General features: G+C 43.1%; 1 protein-coding gene across 3 annotated transcripts in view; it reads left to right on the top strand.

Moving 5' to 3' along the window:
* Lpar3 (lysophosphatidic acid receptor 3) overlaps positions 1–17,847 on the top strand; it is a 65,982-nt gene extending 48,135 nt beyond the window's left edge. For all 3 annotated transcript variants that reach the window (XM_021653140.2, XM_021653139.2, XM_021653138.2), the window contains one exon: positions 16,136–17,847. In XM_021653140.2, the coding sequence (XP_021508815.1) occupies positions 16,136–16,464 (329 nt within the window). In that variant the 3' untranslated portion in view covers positions 16,465–17,847. The remainder of the gene's footprint in view (positions 1–16,135) is intronic.
* Positions 17,848–18,114: the final 267 nt, after the last annotated feature.

Raw genomic sequence — 18,114 nt, 5'->3', positions numbered from 1 at the left:
TTAAGGCCAGAGGCCAGGAGTTCAAGGCCAGCCTGGACTGTAAAAAAAGACCTCCTCTCAAACAAACAAACAAACAAACAAACAAACAGCAATAGCAAAACCAACCAAAGCAACAATGTGTTTGACTAGCCCAAATGCAGGCAAGAAAGGACCACAATAAGAGCCTCTGGTTCTTGTGTTTCAGATCATAGCAACCCTTTAAAATGAGAGGAGGAACTGCAGTGTCTCAGGTTCCTGAGATAACAGAGCCTGTGGTTCCTTTTGCTGCAGCCCCTGTCCCAGCTTGTCATTACTATGGTACCATACATGGTCCTGATTTTGAAGGTGCTTGGTAAGTTGATATGGTATAAGTTTTGCCAACCAGCACTGCAACAAATTATGAATATCCCTCCTTTCCAGTAATTCTAGTCTGTGTTCTCTCAAGTATTCTCTTCCTACCATTTTTCTTCTGACAGTCCTACTCTGAGCTCCATTTGCTTGCTCTGCTCATTTGACACATGTCCTTTGTTGCTTTATGATGACAATTATTCCCAGCTAGCGGCAAATCGTTAGAGGCCAGGCACTGTCTAAATCGCTTGACTTTCCAACATTTACTGTGGAGAGTCAGAGCTCATGTTGGTGATTTCTGGGGAGAGGCATGGTACAATTTGTTCTGAGGCCGGGAAGGGGCTTGTCTGTGTTTGGCTCTGCAGACTAGAATATTCACTTATAGACCATGAAGGTTCAGCAGTACAGCAAAGTTGGGCACAGCAGTCCTCGTATTTAAGGCTGTGCTGTGCTTTCCAGAATAGAAGGATAGAAACGAAGCCCAACACAATTTTCAGTATGAGAAGTTCTCCCTGGAAATTCCATGCCAAGTGGGGAATCAAAGTGACTGTGGCAGGCGTGGACTCTTGGTGCATGCTCAGTGTAGCCAGCCACGGGGGATAGCCACCACTGTTTAGCTCGATACGAACATAGAGTGATGTGGGAATGGGGAATGTTTGACTCAACCCAGGATAGAATGGGAAAAGCTGTGGTGAATGAAGTTTTATGGGACACGGAAGTGGGGTGACTCACAGCCATGATGCCAATATTGAGAGGCTACGGTAGAAGGGTCACTGTGAATTTCAGGCTAGTCCTGGCTAGAGAATGAGACTCTGTCTCAAAAACAAAAGTGAGCAAGCAGAAACAGAAAACAAGGAGGGACCGAGCATATAGTAACCCTACAGGAAGAACGGTCAACTTCCTCTCCCGCTTTGGCCTACTCTTTCTCTAGGTAGTTTCTCTCTCTCGTGTGTGTGTATCTATGTATGTCTCTTTCATGTGTGTGCAGGCATACATGCATCTATGTGCATGAATGCGAAGGCAACGACCTTAGGGGTAGTTCCTGAGGCATCATTCAAAGCCTGGCTTTTTGGGAACAGCACCCCTAATAGCCTGCAACTGACTCAGTGGCCAACCAACTCCAGGGAGTTGCCTGTCTCTGAGACCCTAGCGCTGGGATCAGACGTATAGCCTCTGGGCACCCTTCTTTAAAGTGAGTCCTGGGAGTTGACCTTGAGTCTTGGTGCTTTGCACAAGGACTCTTTACCAACTGAGCTATCTCTTTTTTTTTTTTCCCAACATAGTACTTTGTTGTCATTTGTTTTTTCAACATAGTATTTTTATTATTTGGGAATTTCACAGTCACTTCCAAGTCCTCCAGGTCCGCCCTCCCACCCTGTGGCTACTATTACCACCACCCCATAAAAGAAAGCAGAGCAAACAAACAAACAAACAAACATCTTTAGCTTGAACACGAGACTAACCCATAATGTTTTTCCAGGTCCCCGTGGACCCATGCTATTCATTATCAACAAATTACATTTCAGACAAACGTTGAGTCCAAAGGTGAAGGCCCCTTTCTTCCCAGTAGAAAGATTTTCAAGAAGCCATGTTCCTTGTCTCACGGAGGCCAAGATGGCCATTAGAATTTGGATTGGCAGCTGAGAATAAAGATTTTGGCTGGTGTAAAGTCAGTCCTGCGTGGAAGGAGCCCTTGGACATTTGCTAGGCTCTTGGCCTCACTCCTGACTCATAGAATCAGTCTCCATGGTGAACTTTGTATCACTGCACATACGGTGCCTGTGGATGAATTAAGGAGGCACAGCCCCACTTTCATATTTACATTCCAAGCTGGGTAATGACTATTAATCAGTTAGTCAACCAACCCATAAGCAAAATAAATGTAGAGACAAGAGAAGGAGCCCAGTCAGAATAATATCAAAGGGACTGACCAGGGTGGAGGCTGTTTTCTATGGAATGAGAGACAACCTGTACAAAGAAGGTGGTTTTAGAATTAAACTATGAAAACCTGCATTGAGTGAGGAATTGGTGTGGCGGGGAAGAGGCCAGGAGAGAGAGAGACAGTGTCTTTCTTGTTTACTTGAATCCTGAGAAATTAACACTTATGTTGGCTCCTTGTAAGGGTTTGTTAAGAGTTTGTATTTGTTAGATGACTTCAAAGTCTTCAGGCAGCATTGTTATTCCACAGATTGGATCTGAACAATAGAACCGAGAGGGGGTAGGGCTGAGGATTGAACCTAGGACTCTATCAATGTGACCTAAATCTCCAGGCAAAGTGACTAAATTTTAAATTTGCAAGTTACTTAGTTACATGGCATTGCTGTCCCAAATAGGATATAATCAGAATTCCTAACGGACATTAATAAAAGTTAATAAATAAATGCACACGAGAAGAAAGGGCCATGCAGGGCAGGAGAGCCAGCAAAGAGGGGAGGAACAAGCCTACGCTTGTGTCTTTGGCCTGGTGCACAATCAGTTACGAGACCAATCGGTTATTGCCGCCATGTTCTTAGATCGGAACAGTGCGATCTCACTTGCACTGCTTTGTCGATTACAAAGTAAACCTGAAATCAAAGTGTTTAGAAGGCAAAGACAGTGTCACGTTACATTTCCTTGAAGCAAATTCTGGTAAATACTAATTCTAATTGGCTTTGGGGAAAGTCAGATATGATCGGAAGTCCCAGAGGAAGGTATTCAATGGAATTTGAATGGTCCTTTGAATGCTGCCCCTGCCGAGCAAAACTATAGATGTTTGTGATTTGGACTCTTAGCAACAGGAAACATTAAAGCACAAAGACAGCAAGATGAGTTATTTGGGAAGCTGGTGATTTTAGGATTTAACAGACGGTCTCATGTCTGTGTTTGTGTGTCCAGTGCGGCTACTTTCACCAAGTGGCTTGGAATGGAGAAGAGGGTGACTATATTTTTCCTGTAGCTTAGTGCCAGTGTCTAGACCTCAGTTCAAACTCCAGAGCTGAGCTAGAAGGAGGGAGAGCTGGTTTGGTTTGGTTTTGATTTTTAAGTAGTAATAATGACAATGATTTATTTTTTCCGTCGTTCATGAAAGTCTTAAATGGTACATTAGCCCCAACTCCTTACTCTGGCCGTATAGCAATGACCTGTGTTTCCCTAGTGTCTTTATCAGTCAGTGGCCACATCCATGGTAGAAAATGGCCTGCAAATAGAAAATGTTTCTCTAAGGTCTTTTAGTGTGGCTTATTCTTAATGTCATCCTTCAGTGTTTCATTGGCTTAGTTTAACCATTTAATTGCAGTTCTTAGCCAGTGTAGTTGCTTCCAACCCTATAGTAGCTTCAAGCTGTGTAGTGGATGGGATGGACAGCAATGCTTGTAGAGGTACCGGAACACCTGGGTCTGTACAGCTTGCGTTAGTTATGCTTGCCGTACTAAAACACCATGACCAAAGGCATGGTCTCCCTTAGTTTCTCCCAACTAAGGGAGAAAGAGTTTATCTGGGCTTATCATTTCAGAAGGAAGATCCACCATGATGGGAGAGGCACGAGAGAACATGGGCAGAGCAGAAAGATGAGAGAGTAAATCTTTAACTACATGCAGAAAACAGAGAGAGCAAACGAAGCTGAGAGGAGCTATAAATGCTCAAAGCCTATCCCAAAGACATAGTTCCTTCAGCCCAGCTCCCTAGTCCTAAAGTTTCATAATTTCCCTAAACAGCAGCACCAGCTGCGGACCAAGTGTTCAAATACATGAGCACATGTGAAGCGTTTCTCACTCAAACCACAAGAGTCGACGGCTTCCACAACCGGGGAAAAGGGGTAGCACCTACACTGCAAGGTAACGGGTGCCACTGCAGTCCTACACTAGTCAAGAAGAGACAGCGGGTGCTCAGCGGGATCTAGGTTCAAGCACACGTGGGAATGCTTTCACTCCGAAGTCTTACACTTCAGTTGTCTGGAAGATGGACTACGGAAAAGAAAAGGTCCAGAATCCTTCTCATGCATAATACCCAATCCACTGGCACTTCCACCTCCATGGCACCCTTGTTTTCAGATGGGAGCAGCCATCACTGACCTTCTGCTCTGAGGGCAGAAGGTCAGTCATCATTTGGGACCTTTAGGCTTAGGACACTATCAAGACCACTTTTTTTTCTTTTCTCTGAAGTAATAGAAATTGAACCTGGAGCCTTGCACATGGCAGATATCTCTCGTTGAGCTACAGTCCCAAACTTCCTTTTGCTTTTGTTTTTTTAATTTTATATTTTAGGACAAATTCTGTTTGGCAAGTTGCCCAGGCTGCCCTTAAATTTTTGATTCTCCTGCCTCAGCCTCCTGAATAGGGAGGATTATAGATAGGCCTGTGCCACAAAGACTGCCTAGCCCTGGGTACTTCCTGTTCTTACCCTTGTGACTTACAACAAATACAAAGAAATGAGAATGAGTCTTATGATAACAAACACCATACTTTATGCAATTGATCTGCACTGATCCTACGTCACCCTATGACTTACACTACAACAAATACAAAGAAATGAGAATGAGTCTTATAATAATGGGCACCATACTTTATGCAATTGGTCTCCATTGGTCCCTCGTCAAGGGCTGCAGCATGATTTTCCTGCTCAGCGACTCACGCGCTTGGCCCTTTCCCATTTGGTGAGGCAACTGTAGAAACGGTGGATGGAGAGACAGCTGGGGCTCTCTGACATCGCAGCTTGTGGCATCGATCTGACTTTGTTTGGTACCGTAAAAATCCAGCGAGTGAAGATGTACTTTTCCCCCCAAGTTGAAACAGAAATAGTTTTTAGTGGAGGTATATGATTTAAAATAAAGATGTGCTTGTGGCAGAAGTCAACACCAGTGAACAGTATGTAAGGAAGAAGTAACGGCTGTTTGGATCAGGCTGACCAGGTATCATATCCACCTGCTAGGGATTTTGCATATCTGCTCTGAGAGCGTTTCTAAGTACACAATTACGAATGAATAATTTATTAATATGCTCATTTAATGAATTAATCAATTCATTTAAGCATAATATGCTCATTCTGTGCATAATGTTTTCTGGCCTATTTTGTTTAAAAACTCATAAATTATGAGCATATGTCATATCTGTATTAATATTGTTCTTGACAGCTTATGTCACTGTTTGGATAAATCATAATTTACTCTGTAATCCTTCTGATTTTGATACATTTTTAAACTTAGTTTTATTTTTTTTAGAATATTATGAATTTATCCTTTGATAGTTTCATACATCCATGCAATATACTTTGATCAGATTAAATCCAAATCCAATCTCCCATTATGACCCATTTTTAACCGTTGATTTGGATTTTGGGACTTGTTAGCTGAATTATAAAGATCTTTGATTTCCAAGGTTTTTTTTTTTTAAATCTAAAAGGAAAAAAAATGTGCTTAAAATCATTCAACAAAAAGCTCAATCAGGAAAGACAAGGAATCTGGGAAACTTAGAATGCTCACAGAATGTTTCTGGCCTCAAGAGTAATCAGTTTTCTAGGTGGAATTCCATAAGAAACACATTATTAGAAATGGGAACTCTTAGTTTGGTAAATGAGTTAGAAGGTGCTCATCGGGGTATCTGTGAGTTCACACCTACTGATTTAGCTATAGCCATTGGGAAATACTAAGCTATGTATGTATATATATATATATATATAATATTTGTATACAAAATGTTTATTAAGCTATCGAGGAGACCTGCTAGTGCCATAGTGCCATGCCCTCCTACCGTACAGCTCCAGAGGTCACCACTAATATATTTCTGTGAGTGAGTGGCATTTCCTTGGATAATGTGAAAAGTGTATGCTCCAAGCCCTGTATATGCTTATCATATGGGCATCCTATTACCCAGGATAGTCCTTCAAAGCATGTACTTTATTATTTCAATAAATGCACTGAGGGGCAGGCCAATAAGACATGCTGCTCCATAGCCTCTGCTTCAGTTTGGGCTTCCAGGGCCCTGCCTTGAGTTCCTACCCTGACTTCCATTCACGAGGGGCTGGAAGCTATATGATGAAATGAATCCTTCCCTCCCCAAGTTGCTATTGGTCATTATGGCAACAGAAAGCTAACTAAGAAAACACCCTTGTAGCATTTTACGGATAATCTTATAAAGATAAAGATAATATAATCTTATAAAGATAATCTACTTTATCTTCTGCCTGCTTGTCTTGCTCAACCACCAATTACTGCAGTGCTCAGGACTTGACTAGTGCCCAGTGTCAGTTAAGCGTTAAGCACATATTGACTGAACATCTGGCAGCACTCTGAGTGCCCATCAGTGTCCTGGGTGCGAGGCAGGACGTGGCATCTCTGTGATACAATGCTTAGTCTGCAGTTTCTAGTCTCTGAAAGGGAGTGTGGTATTCATCCTCTCCCTCAGTGCCTACTACTTCCTGTTTCTTTCCTCTGAGCTCTCAGTGGTACCTACATAGGCTAACTTTTCATGTTATTTAAAACTGTCAGCCCATCAAAGATAGCCCTTTTATGCCTCCCCCAGGACCCCAGTCTGTGCTAAGAGCAGTCGACATCATAAATTATTTGTCTACAGTTGAAAAGGTAACATTCTGTGTTGGTGAACGTTTATCTACTTTATTCGGGTTCTTATACCTCTACCTCCCTTCCAACATCCCAACACCAGGTAAGAGAGAAATAAGGTTAGAGGGGAAAGGGACAGTGTATATCTCTTTACTACTTCCTGCTGGTTAGGGTCATTGGGTTTCTTGGGGCAAGTCCAATCTTCATAGTCAGGATATCCAGCAGTCCAGCAAACCAGCAAAAGAGCAAACAGCAAACACAGCAGCAGGACAAAACAGCAGCTTCCTTCTTCATTCAAGTGCCCCCATCCTTCTCTGGGCTTTGGCATCTATACCCTCTCAGAATCCTCAGAATTAACCTATCTATGGCTGGCAAAGATCATGCCCCTCTCAGAGCACCAGACAATCATATTAACAGAAGCCCCATATCCCTGGGATTAAAACAAAAACATGTTTATATAACATAACTGAGTTTTTAAAGAAACCAAAACTTCCACTACAATTCCAGGTAAGGAGCCAACGATGGCCTCTTGATCCAAAGGAGAGACTCCCATGGGAAGTCCCTACAGTCCTTGGGCCAGCAAATTTGTGTCTGTCAATACTTATATTATACCAAACAGTTACCTCTCTGCTCATGCTCAAAACTGACCTTCCCCATTTGGTGGGAGGCCTTTGAGAGAACAGTCTGCAAGATTCTGAGATATTGAAGGTCCACATAGAAGCTGTTTAAAGTGGAATCTAGTGGTGGAGACACCGTTTGCTAACAGAATTTATGATTTCCAGCTCTTGCCCCAACTTAAAGACTAGAATTAGGCTTTGGCTTGGCTCCCGCTGGTGTGCCCTGCTTTGCTCTGTGTTTTATAAGTGGTTGACATGATGAGATCCAACTTTCTGAAGCCGGCCACAAATTTAAAACAAGTGTCTAAAAACTATTTGTTAGGCTCAAGAGCTTTGACAGTGGTGACAACAGTGTCCAATAAGAATTTGTTCAACAGTTCAACTGTTGTCTTTCCATTTGGAGCAGTTCAGATTTTCTAAACGGCACATTTCACTTCCTTCAGATATGTGGAAATCTTTTTTCTCAGTTATTCAGCTTTGAAACCACTTGGGTAAACAAATATAAATTAAAATATAAACTACATCTGGAAGCATTGTTTTTAAATCACGAAACCTTTCTTTAATATTGTAAGAACACTTTCCCTAAGTACTCTGTTAACATAGGACATATATGTCATTAAGCTTCAACCCGAAACACCTCTTTATTTTGCATTTCTGTTTTTCTTTGATTTTTCAAATATGAAGACTGCTTTGCCAGAATGAAGTCCACCACCTGATTTTTATGTGGGACTGTAATTTTCTATTTTAGTAAATCAGACAGCCCTGTGGCTTTCTAGGTTAGTATTATTGCTTGTGCTCTGTGGCTTTTTCCTGGGCTAAAAACAAAGAATGACAGAGTGAACCGATTTAAAATACATCTTCCTGCTTGATAAAATTAGTAGTCCATGTGCCAGAGCGAGACTAGCCGGAGTGGCTGTTTTTGTCATTATGAGTGTTTTGTGAGCTACCATCATGTCAAAGTTTTTTTTTTTTAAATTGCATGTGTGAATTTTTAAACAGATGAAAATATGTATACATGTCTAAGAGAATGGAATAGAAATACATAAGTTCTGAAGATCAGCTTTTGTGCAACTTGAGACTTTAATCATGTGCGCGACCCGTCTGTCACTGTTTTACTTTGCTTACCTGTTGTTGCGACAAACACCACGACCACGCACAATGGAAGGAAATTATGTATTTCATCCTACGTGCTGCAGCCTACCATCAAGGCACACTGTGACAAGAACTGAGGGCGGGAGCCTGGAGCAGAACTGAAGTGAAGACTGGGACACTAATGACTGGCTTGCTCAGCTACTTTCTTACACAACCCAAAGGTGTCATGGCCTGCAGCTGTCCAGGACCTTCTACCTCAATTGGCAATTTTTAAAAAATGCCTTATAGACACAGTGCAGGTCTTTCTGATCTGGGTAGTTCTTCAGTTGGGGTTCCCTATTCCTAGACAACTCTACAATGGAGTCAAGTTGACTATTGAAGGTAACTGTGACAGCCACCCAACCCCTGGGAATGCTAACCTACCTTAAATGCATGACTGACGGTACTGTGTTCATCTGGAGCACTCATGTCCCTTGTTATTACCTGCAGTGTGCATGTGAGGCATCTTTAATTTGATGCCTTCTGTAACCTTAAACTGTAGTGATCAAATTGCCATCTCAGTGCTAGACTTGAATATTCTAATATGGTATCAAAAACTAACTTTGACAGTTCATGTTTTTTTATTTTTAAGTATGACACTCAAACTAGTTTATTTATGAGATGAAAGTTCATTTATAGTTCAAATAGACTATTAGTGATTCTCTAAAACAGATACCAAAAGAACACGATTAAGAAATAACTGTATAACTGACCTGTCACTTGGCAATAGACGGGAATTGGACTGCTCCTTCAAATGTTATCATCATATAGATAGCCACTTCTAATATCTGGTGTGGCAGGCACTTACTAAGTAAATTTTTACTAGCAGAAAGACATACAGCCTAAGGTGCAGCCTACAGATGATGGCTCCAGAGTCAACATTTCTATCCATTGCTATCAGAGTCACAGCCTTGTTTCCAGCTTCTCGTACGTGTAAAAAAGCTGCAGATACTCTACGTGCCTATAATGGAACGATTGCTTCCTCCTCCCAGACAGGACCTTCCTCAGTTTCCTCTGCTCAGCAATCACCGAGACATGCTTCCCAGCTATTCTTGATTCTCTCTCTACTCTCACTGTCTAGAGCCAAGAATGCAACATGTCTTCAAGTTCTGTCTTCTTTTCTATCCCTCAAACTCATCCACTTCCGTCCACCTAAACTTCGCCTGTTCAGATCCTGGTCAGCTTTTCATCTGGACTTCTGCCAGTCTTTGGATGCCTTGGCCAAGCTGGTGGGTCTCATAGTTTACCATGCACTCCCGAGGGAATTGGTTAAACTGGGAGATAGCTGGCTCACATCTCATTCTCACTTGGTAGCAACTGAACTGCTAAGTGGATTCCTCCCCTGAGGCAATCCTGGTGCACATGGGAGCTGACTTCTGTCCATCTAAGAATGTGAACATAGCTTGGCTCTGAAATGTAAGACTTATGGATGTAAGACTCAACAGTCTCAAAAAGCAATTTCATATAGCAGTGGTTTACAGAGTGTGGTCAGTGGGACCACCACAGGTTTTAAGTGTGTATGTGAATTGGGTTTTTTGTCACTATGACTAGACAGAAGCAACATAATGGGGGGTTCAGAGAGGATTAGAGTTCATCTTAAGGCAGGCTAAGGCCTCCGACATTGCTTAGTTGGTGAGAGCATGGCCAAAGGGTGGGATAGGAAGGAGGCAGGCTATCATACCTCCGAACAGCCATCTCCAACTGACCTACTTCCTCCAAAGACTTCGCCTTCTAAAGGTTCCCGAGCCTGCCAAAACAATGCCACCAGCTGTGGGGACAAGTGTTCAGGAACATGACTATCAATGTGGGTAACACACTCAAACCATAACTGGGTGTGATGGCGATGAGAGACGTGTGGAATAAAAATGAGAGCAAATTTGTGGTGTGGGGTTTAATCAACACTGCTCTCTCCCTTGCTTTCTTTAGTCAGAAAAACTTGACTAAAAATCCTGATTAAAAAATTTCTTTGGGAAAAGTATCCTCCAACTTTTAAAAAGTAGTCTGAAAACCACAGGTACATACATGCGTACTTTGGAGTTTAGTTTTTTAAATTGGGATCTGCAGTAAGAAACAGCATAGCCTTCACATCCCAGCCCAGCACACACACTGAAGCATGCTTTATGAAACAGACAGATTTTCACTCCATTTTATAAATGCTGATGCTTTCTGCTCAGTTCATTTTTCTTCTTGATGCTGCTTGTGAACTACTACATTGATTTCACGATCCATTGAGTTGCTACAGAGTCTGAGAAACCTTTGGCCTAGTCTTCCTTATTGGAGTTTCTTTATGAGCCATATGAAGAAATATTTTCTTAATCCTCTCAAGAAGGGCATATAACTCACACCATTTTAGATGCTTGGGAGAGAAGCTAATTCATCACCTAGAATGGATGTGTGAGAGCGTGCTAGCTTACTCTTCTGGGTGAAGTCGTTGAAGAATGCATCTAGAGTCCGAGCTACACCAACCCAAACTCCCGAGTACTATTCACAAGATTGTCTAGATTTCAGTTCTGACCCCTTCTCACTTCCTCAATCACTTACCTGGTTTCAAGCCATCCTGAGATGTTTGGGATTCCCCAGGTGACTCATGCTGTTTCTAAACCCCCCTACACAGTCATTATTTCACTTTAGTATCCAGATCAACAGAACAGTACTTCCTCTGAGCTCTTTTCTGAGAGCTGCCAAAGTCCTAGGGCATGGTTTCCATTCCTGCCAAGCTCTGAGAGGCAGGGTAGCAACTGTTCATGATGGCAGGTGACAGCACAGCTAGCTAGCATAGCGCCTGTCTATGCAGCCTCCAGTCAGGTTCATCCGCTTATCTCCTTTGCTGCTGACTGTGGAGCCTCGTGGGTCACAAAGAGGCAAAGCTTGCTTGTTTAGGGGACTTATGAAAGGAAGATAAGAGCCACGCATTAACAATCACATTGAATAATGCACAGTGCTAAGAGCCTGCATAGGGAAATGGGGCCTTACATCCTGGGCTCACTCAGCCGCTCTAAATGTCGAAGTTCATCACCTAGGAGACTAAGATTGAAATCCTGTATGGCTGTGCTGTAAATGAGAAGCATATCTAAAACTCTAGGAACTCTGCCTGGCCAGAGGCTCTGAGGGAAATGATCATATGGACTGAAGCAGGCAGTGTTCCCAGAGGCAGGTAAATTTTTCTAGAGGAGCTGAAAACAGTATTGATTGCTGTGTGATGGTGGGAGCAGTTCAGTCTGGGGGTGGGCAGAATGGGAGCTCAGTTTGGAAAGAAAACAAGACATCAGATTGGGGGAGGGGAAGGCATGTCTGACCACGCAGAACAAAGAGCTGATGGCGCCCAGAGGAGGACCATGTATGTCTTTCCTACAGACTAGTTTTGAGGCTAGTATTTGTACACTGATTTACACATGTGTACATAAACATTTTTTTCAAATTTAAGGTGTCGATATTAATCTCTAGAGATATGTTTTTCTTATTTTAAAGGATTCTGCCTCTTTTCCCCTTTCTGTATTTAATGTATGGAGTCTATGATTGTGTTGTCAGGGTCAGATTGTCTGAATGATTTTGGGTCAGGTTAGAGATAGTTTATAAAATGGGCTGTACCATATACTCACCCAGGGAATCTGTTAGTCCCATGCACCTCCACACCCTCCCGGAGATGCTGAGAGTTGGTCCATGGGGGAGCAGAAGGGAAATCATTAACATTTTCTCCGGTTGGGCTGGGAGGATTGCTTAATGGGTAAAGCATTTGCTAGCTACCCTGGGAAACTACCGGTTTAGAGAATCCACCTTGATCAGTTTTCAGCCAAGGCATTGTATATGTGCTAAAAACAAGTCAAATCTGCCTGAATTTTATAATGACGTGAATAGTTACGTGGAATTTGGCAATGTCTTCCATGGGAAAAAAAAAGTTTAGGAGAAACTTAGCATATCTTTAATTTCAACATAAAATCTCCCATGTGTGCAACAGAATGGTGTAGACAAAGAAAATGCTTGGCCAGTGAGGCTACACCTGCAAGTCTCAGGCTTCTCTTAAATCCCTCCGTTTACTCGGAGCTTTAGCTCTTTGCATGTCTCTGTCCCGTTCTGTGGGACCTTCTGGAACAGCCCGGGACAAGCCCAGGCCTATTTCTTCTGTGTCATCAACGGGCAGGTTTTAGAAGGCAGTTTGACCCATCGTGTCTTTCGTTAGTCTTAGTCCTCTCCAAGAAAAGCATTCCAGTTTCTTCCACTGGTCCTCAGATAAGCACCTATGCAATGCCTTGGCTGAAAACTGATCAAGGTGGAGTCTCTAAACTGGTAGTTTCCCAGGGTAGCTAGCAAATACTTGACCCATTACGCAATCCTCCCAGCCTAACAGGAGAAAATTCTAATTATTTACCTTCTGTGGTGTGGTCAGTTTCTATAGCACATGAGCTATTAGATCCACAGTGTCTGCATTCTGTTGGGCATGTGGATGAGAACCTGGCCTTCAGGGCAACGGGTCTTATGTTATCCCAAGTAGTGAGTAGGACGTGGGCCTCAGCATGAAGCACCTGTTCCTTAGGGTAATCAGCCCCCACGCTCAGGCTGTTCTTTTATGGAAGACTTGCCTCTCACTGTGCACTGGAAACAATGTAAACAGATCGGCAGGATTATTTCCCCTGACCCCAGATATGCTATAACTGAACCTCAAATCCAGAAGCAGCGCTTGTGCTTCCTTCCCATTAGGAGGAAGACATGTTGTGGCCACTGCCAGGCGGGCAGCCCAGCACGAGGCTGGTACAGGCTTCCTGGCCTGTCCTGACCTGGCCTGTTACCAGCTAGGTGGGCCCATGAGTGGGCCTCGGGGCTAAAACCAAAGTTATATTAGTGTCTAGTTACAAAAATTACATTAATTCATACAAAATTAGGGTTCAGTAAAAAAAAAAGTCACATCATTACTGAATAAACTATTTGGAAAGAGGAAGTGTGTGAGTGTGTGTATCACCATGTTATAGCGAATGAGGCACCGATTTAAAGGTTTATTTGTAGTGTTCAGGTTATGTTTGACTAATATAAACCTGTGTACTGAGTGGGAAATAAAGCTTTCAAAATTTAAACACACACACACACTATATAAAAACTTCCTTTTTTTTTCTAATTGAGATCTTTTCCATTTCCTTCAGTTCCTTTGCACCCGTCCATTGGTCTGGAAGTTACATGTTTATTAAATTTTTCTGTGTAATTAACAAAGACAAAATCAGATGCTGATTTTTTTTTTCTTTCCTCCCATTATTTTCCTTTTTTCCCCATTAACTTTCCTTTCTCCCTAAGGACTTTGGAACATTGCCACTGAAGTTTCTTTGCAATTAGGCAATTTCATACAGAAAAGGCTCTTCACCTCCCAGTTGGTGGCCTTGGCTTTTGATGGCCGGCTTGTTCAGCTCTTCTCTTGACAACACTGTGACCTTCTTCAAGGAGTACCAACGGGAAAACATTTTACTGTTGTGGAAAACACAGACCATTGGCGTTGAATAGGGCCTCAAAGAGGTTCAAACTGGTGCTTCTCAAAGTTTTCAGCAAGCCCAAAAATAAGAAAAATGCCCTGGGGTGCGAAGAGATGGGTCGGTGGTTATGAGGGCATGCCACACTTCCAGAGGACCTGAGTTCAGTTCTCAGCACCTACATCAGGGGGCTTACAACCCTCTGTGACTCCGGCTCCCGCAGGTCTGGTGCCTCCGTGGGCACCTGCCCTCACAGGCCCACACAAACATACTCTATAAAAAACAATGACTTCTTAAAAACAGGGACCCACTGCTCCACGGCCAATAGACCTTCATGTAATGACAACGATTCCCTTGGTCTGTGTGATATACGGAGTCATTCCATCCTAATGTACTCTCTTTTTAAAAAATGGTCCAAGTCCATTAAACTAATTACACACCCACCAAAGGATTTGTGCCACAGTTTAAAATTTTAGTTGTGCCCTAAAGTCCATGATGTACAGGGGAGGAAGCCCAGTCCCTACTCTGGGGCTGAGATCCCCAGGAGTTGTACCATAAGTGCACGGGAAGCCAGCTACCTTCCCTACCATTCACATCCAGCTTTTTACATACATGCTAGTCAGACCAGAAACAAACAAACAAACAAACAACCTGCATGGGATAGGGAAAGCAGTAGTTTTTGGTAATGTGTAATTATAAATTAGGGAACTAACCTCTACTCTTATCTCTTACACATCTAACCTTGGTCCAAGCAAAGCCACCGCTCAGAAGGTCAAACACAGTATTGGGGACCAGTTCTCATCAGCTCTGACCCTCATATACAGCCACATTTATGTGAACAACAAGGAGAAAACCTCTCCATGCTTCTAATCAATGAGAGTAACCAGTTGTTGGTAGGGTTTTATAGACTCGTGTCTTCCGTTTTCCATGTTAGCTTTTAGCTCCGTGGCACTGTCTGGTACAACCTCAAGCACACTGTAAGCTTGAGATGAATGTTTATTGACTTGTAATAATGGCATCATAAGGCCACTGAGAGAAGATAGCCATGTCACGGAGAGGAGATGGGTCTCATCACAGTGAAGAATGTCTTCTGTGGAGGAAGAACACACATTAAAATTAGGGGTCTCCTAAAACCTACTTATTATGCCACAGTACGTAACTTTTCTACTGCCAATCTCTTGGCATGGTCCTGTGAGTTAATCAGGAAAAACATTTCTCCCCCTGGGTCTGGCTCACAGTTGCATATAAAAGTTGGCTGCTAACTGTTGCCCGAGGCTATGTTAACCAAGCAGCAAAACGTCGGACCTGTTCCAACATCACTGAGCTAACAGGTGAGGTCGGTGTGAGCCTGTTACTGGCAGATTGTGTTCGTGTTCCACTACGGTCTACAAAGCACAGTTCTATATCTATCGCACCACGAAAGAATTGCTTCTTACAAAAGCAATGGAGATCACAGCAGATGATTAAGTAAATAGCCTGCAAATATGTCACAGAGAACAGAGCGCTCAGGAAGCCCCAGTGTGCGTTTGTGATGGATGGAACTTTTGACTTGATTAAAGTCTGAAGATAATGCCGCAGGAGCCATGACTGCCTGCCCCTGACAAAGCCTATTGTATAATGTTACTTGGTGGGGGCGGCATGGCTTGTGGGGGTTCCGTGTGGGGTGTATTAGTCATTGTTAGAATTTTCGAGAAAGCGTTTAGAAGGCCTGAAGTTGGGAACAGCAGCATGGGTAAGACTGTGAGTGTTGGAGTCCTGCATGCAGAGGCTGGGAATGTGAGTAACTACAGCAGCCTTCTAATGTGGTTCAGAAAACTGCTGGGGCTCACCTATGGAGAACACTTTATAATTACTTTATAAAGGTTAGCCTTTATCAGTAATGAGACCTGGATGAGCAGATGGCCAGCAAGGTAGAACACCGAGGATAATCAAAGGGGGTCCCAGCCATTCACCTCTAACCCTCTTCTGAAAGGTTACAAGTTCCCTTGGCAGATGACAAAACATGAAAGGCAGGGACAGAGACTCCGAGTCAGTATCCAAGGCCTGAGCAGCCCTTGCTTCTTTCTCTCTCCCCACAGGCGCCTTCGTGGTGTGCTGGACCCCAGGTCTGGTGGTGCTGCTGCTGGACGGCCTGAACTGCAAGCAGTGTAATGTGCAGCGCGTGAAGCGCTGGTTCCTGCTGCTGGCGCTGCTCAACTCCGTCATGAACCCCATCATCTACTCCTACAAGGATGAGGACATGTACAGCACCATGAGGAAGATGATCTGCTGTGCCCCGCAGGACAGCAACTCCGAGAGGCGCCCCTCCCGCATCCCCTCTACCATCAACAGCAGGAGCGACACCGGAAGCCAGTACCTGGAGGACAGCATCAGCCAGGGCCAGGTGTGCAACAAAAACAGCAACTAAGCCAACTCCTCGGCCCTCTTCCCTGGGGGAAGGAGCTGTTAAGAATCCTCACTGTCTCACCAAGCCCATGGACAGAGTTGTTTGAGGTCTCCATGAATCACTGCTGGGGTTTTTAAGTTTTCATTGTCAAGAAAGATAAGACACTGTGTTTAGTGAAAGTGCGCAGAAAGGGGAGACACGACAGCGGGTTCCTGCTTGTGGTCTGTGAACTGCTCAAAACATCCTCCAGCTTGGGCGGCATGCTGCGCTCCACTGCCATCTTGCCTCCATTCTCTGTGTTTCGAAAGATGGTGTTGAAGGAAGGGCCTAGGTCAAAAGAAATAATAGATAATAGTACTTGAGCCTCCTGGTGTAGCTGCTAGACTCTATGTAGTTGTTTTTGCATGCATTTAAAAGGTTAAGAAATGTTTTAGCAGTGAGCTTTGTTTTCCTGAAGGAAGCCATGGCCAGGAGCTAGATGTACTGTAGGAACCTGGGAAAAACCGGTACAGGCTCTGGAGGAACTTAGAACCAAATGAACTTTCTGAGAAAAAAAAAAAAAAAAAACGTTTATGGAAAGGAACACTGCAAAGGTGAGAGTACAGAAGCAGCTCTGGGGTGTGAAGTTTTTGTCCTTTAGGATTTACAGGGGCACGCTCTGCATGCTCTACTTACACAATTCAACAATTTGAAGAAGTCAGTCAGCAACGGTGAACTTAATCCACTGCCTCCACTGCCTCCTACACTTCCCAGCCTAGGATGGTGGCTTTAGAAATTACCTAAACAAGGAAAGAAAACTCACTTCTAAACTGCCGACTGTATAGCAGGGTAAATGATGGTATTGACTGGCGAGCTGGACCTCTTCCAGAGAGAGTCAAATATGAGCATGACTAGATACTCAGTCTCGGTTATCTGGAGACTGCTGGTAGGCTTGCTGGAGTCCATGTGTATAGTAATTGCACGTCTAGTATTTTACCCAAAGCTGCCAGCGTACTTGCGGACTAAATCTTGATCTTATATCATTCTCCTTTGAAGACCTATAAAAGACAAATCAGTTAAAAGCAAAAACAGAGTTTCATACTCATAGGCTACTGACCAGTGTTTTCTATGTAAGAAATTTAGAGAATATTCTGACTTAAAATAAGACTAACTTCAAGGCAGGTACTATAGTATTTATGTAGTTTGCAAACGTTTACATATTTTCTGTCTTTGCTGTTGTGATGTAACATTTATGTGCACAAACTACTTGTAATAAAAGAATTTAAGAAGTTGTGCTTTGAGATATAATGGCCTAAAATATAGAGCATTATGATTTGAAGGCTTAGATTTTACATGCTTGGCACAGTAGGGGGGTGTACCCAAAGCTTATGTTAAAGCTACCTGTAAAATAAAAAATTTAAAGGACCCATTCTCCCTTGATAAGGTCCATTATTGCTTTGTATATATCTAAGCAAAAATACAGCTTGTGGTAACTGTGACTCACATTTCTATTGCCGAAGAAAAATCAAATTTGCCATGAAGTACATACTCTCGGTGTTTTATTCCAACTCTACAGCTGGCCAAAGGGTGGAGAATTGAAATTGAATTCCAGTCCCTGAATAGCTACTAAGGGATCTTTAAAGGTTTTATTTTGAGGCAAGAACCATTTTTAGTGACCTGCAGCCGAGTGTC

The sequence above is a fragment of the Meriones unguiculatus genome, chromosome 10 (genome assembly GCF_030254825.1).
Source record: "Meriones unguiculatus strain TT.TT164.6M chromosome 10, Bangor_MerUng_6.1, whole genome shotgun sequence".
Lineage (NCBI taxonomy): Eukaryota > Metazoa > Chordata > Mammalia > Rodentia > Muridae > Meriones > Meriones unguiculatus.
Note: the sequence above shows the minus strand (reverse complement) of the source record. Positions and strands in the feature narration are given on the sequence as shown.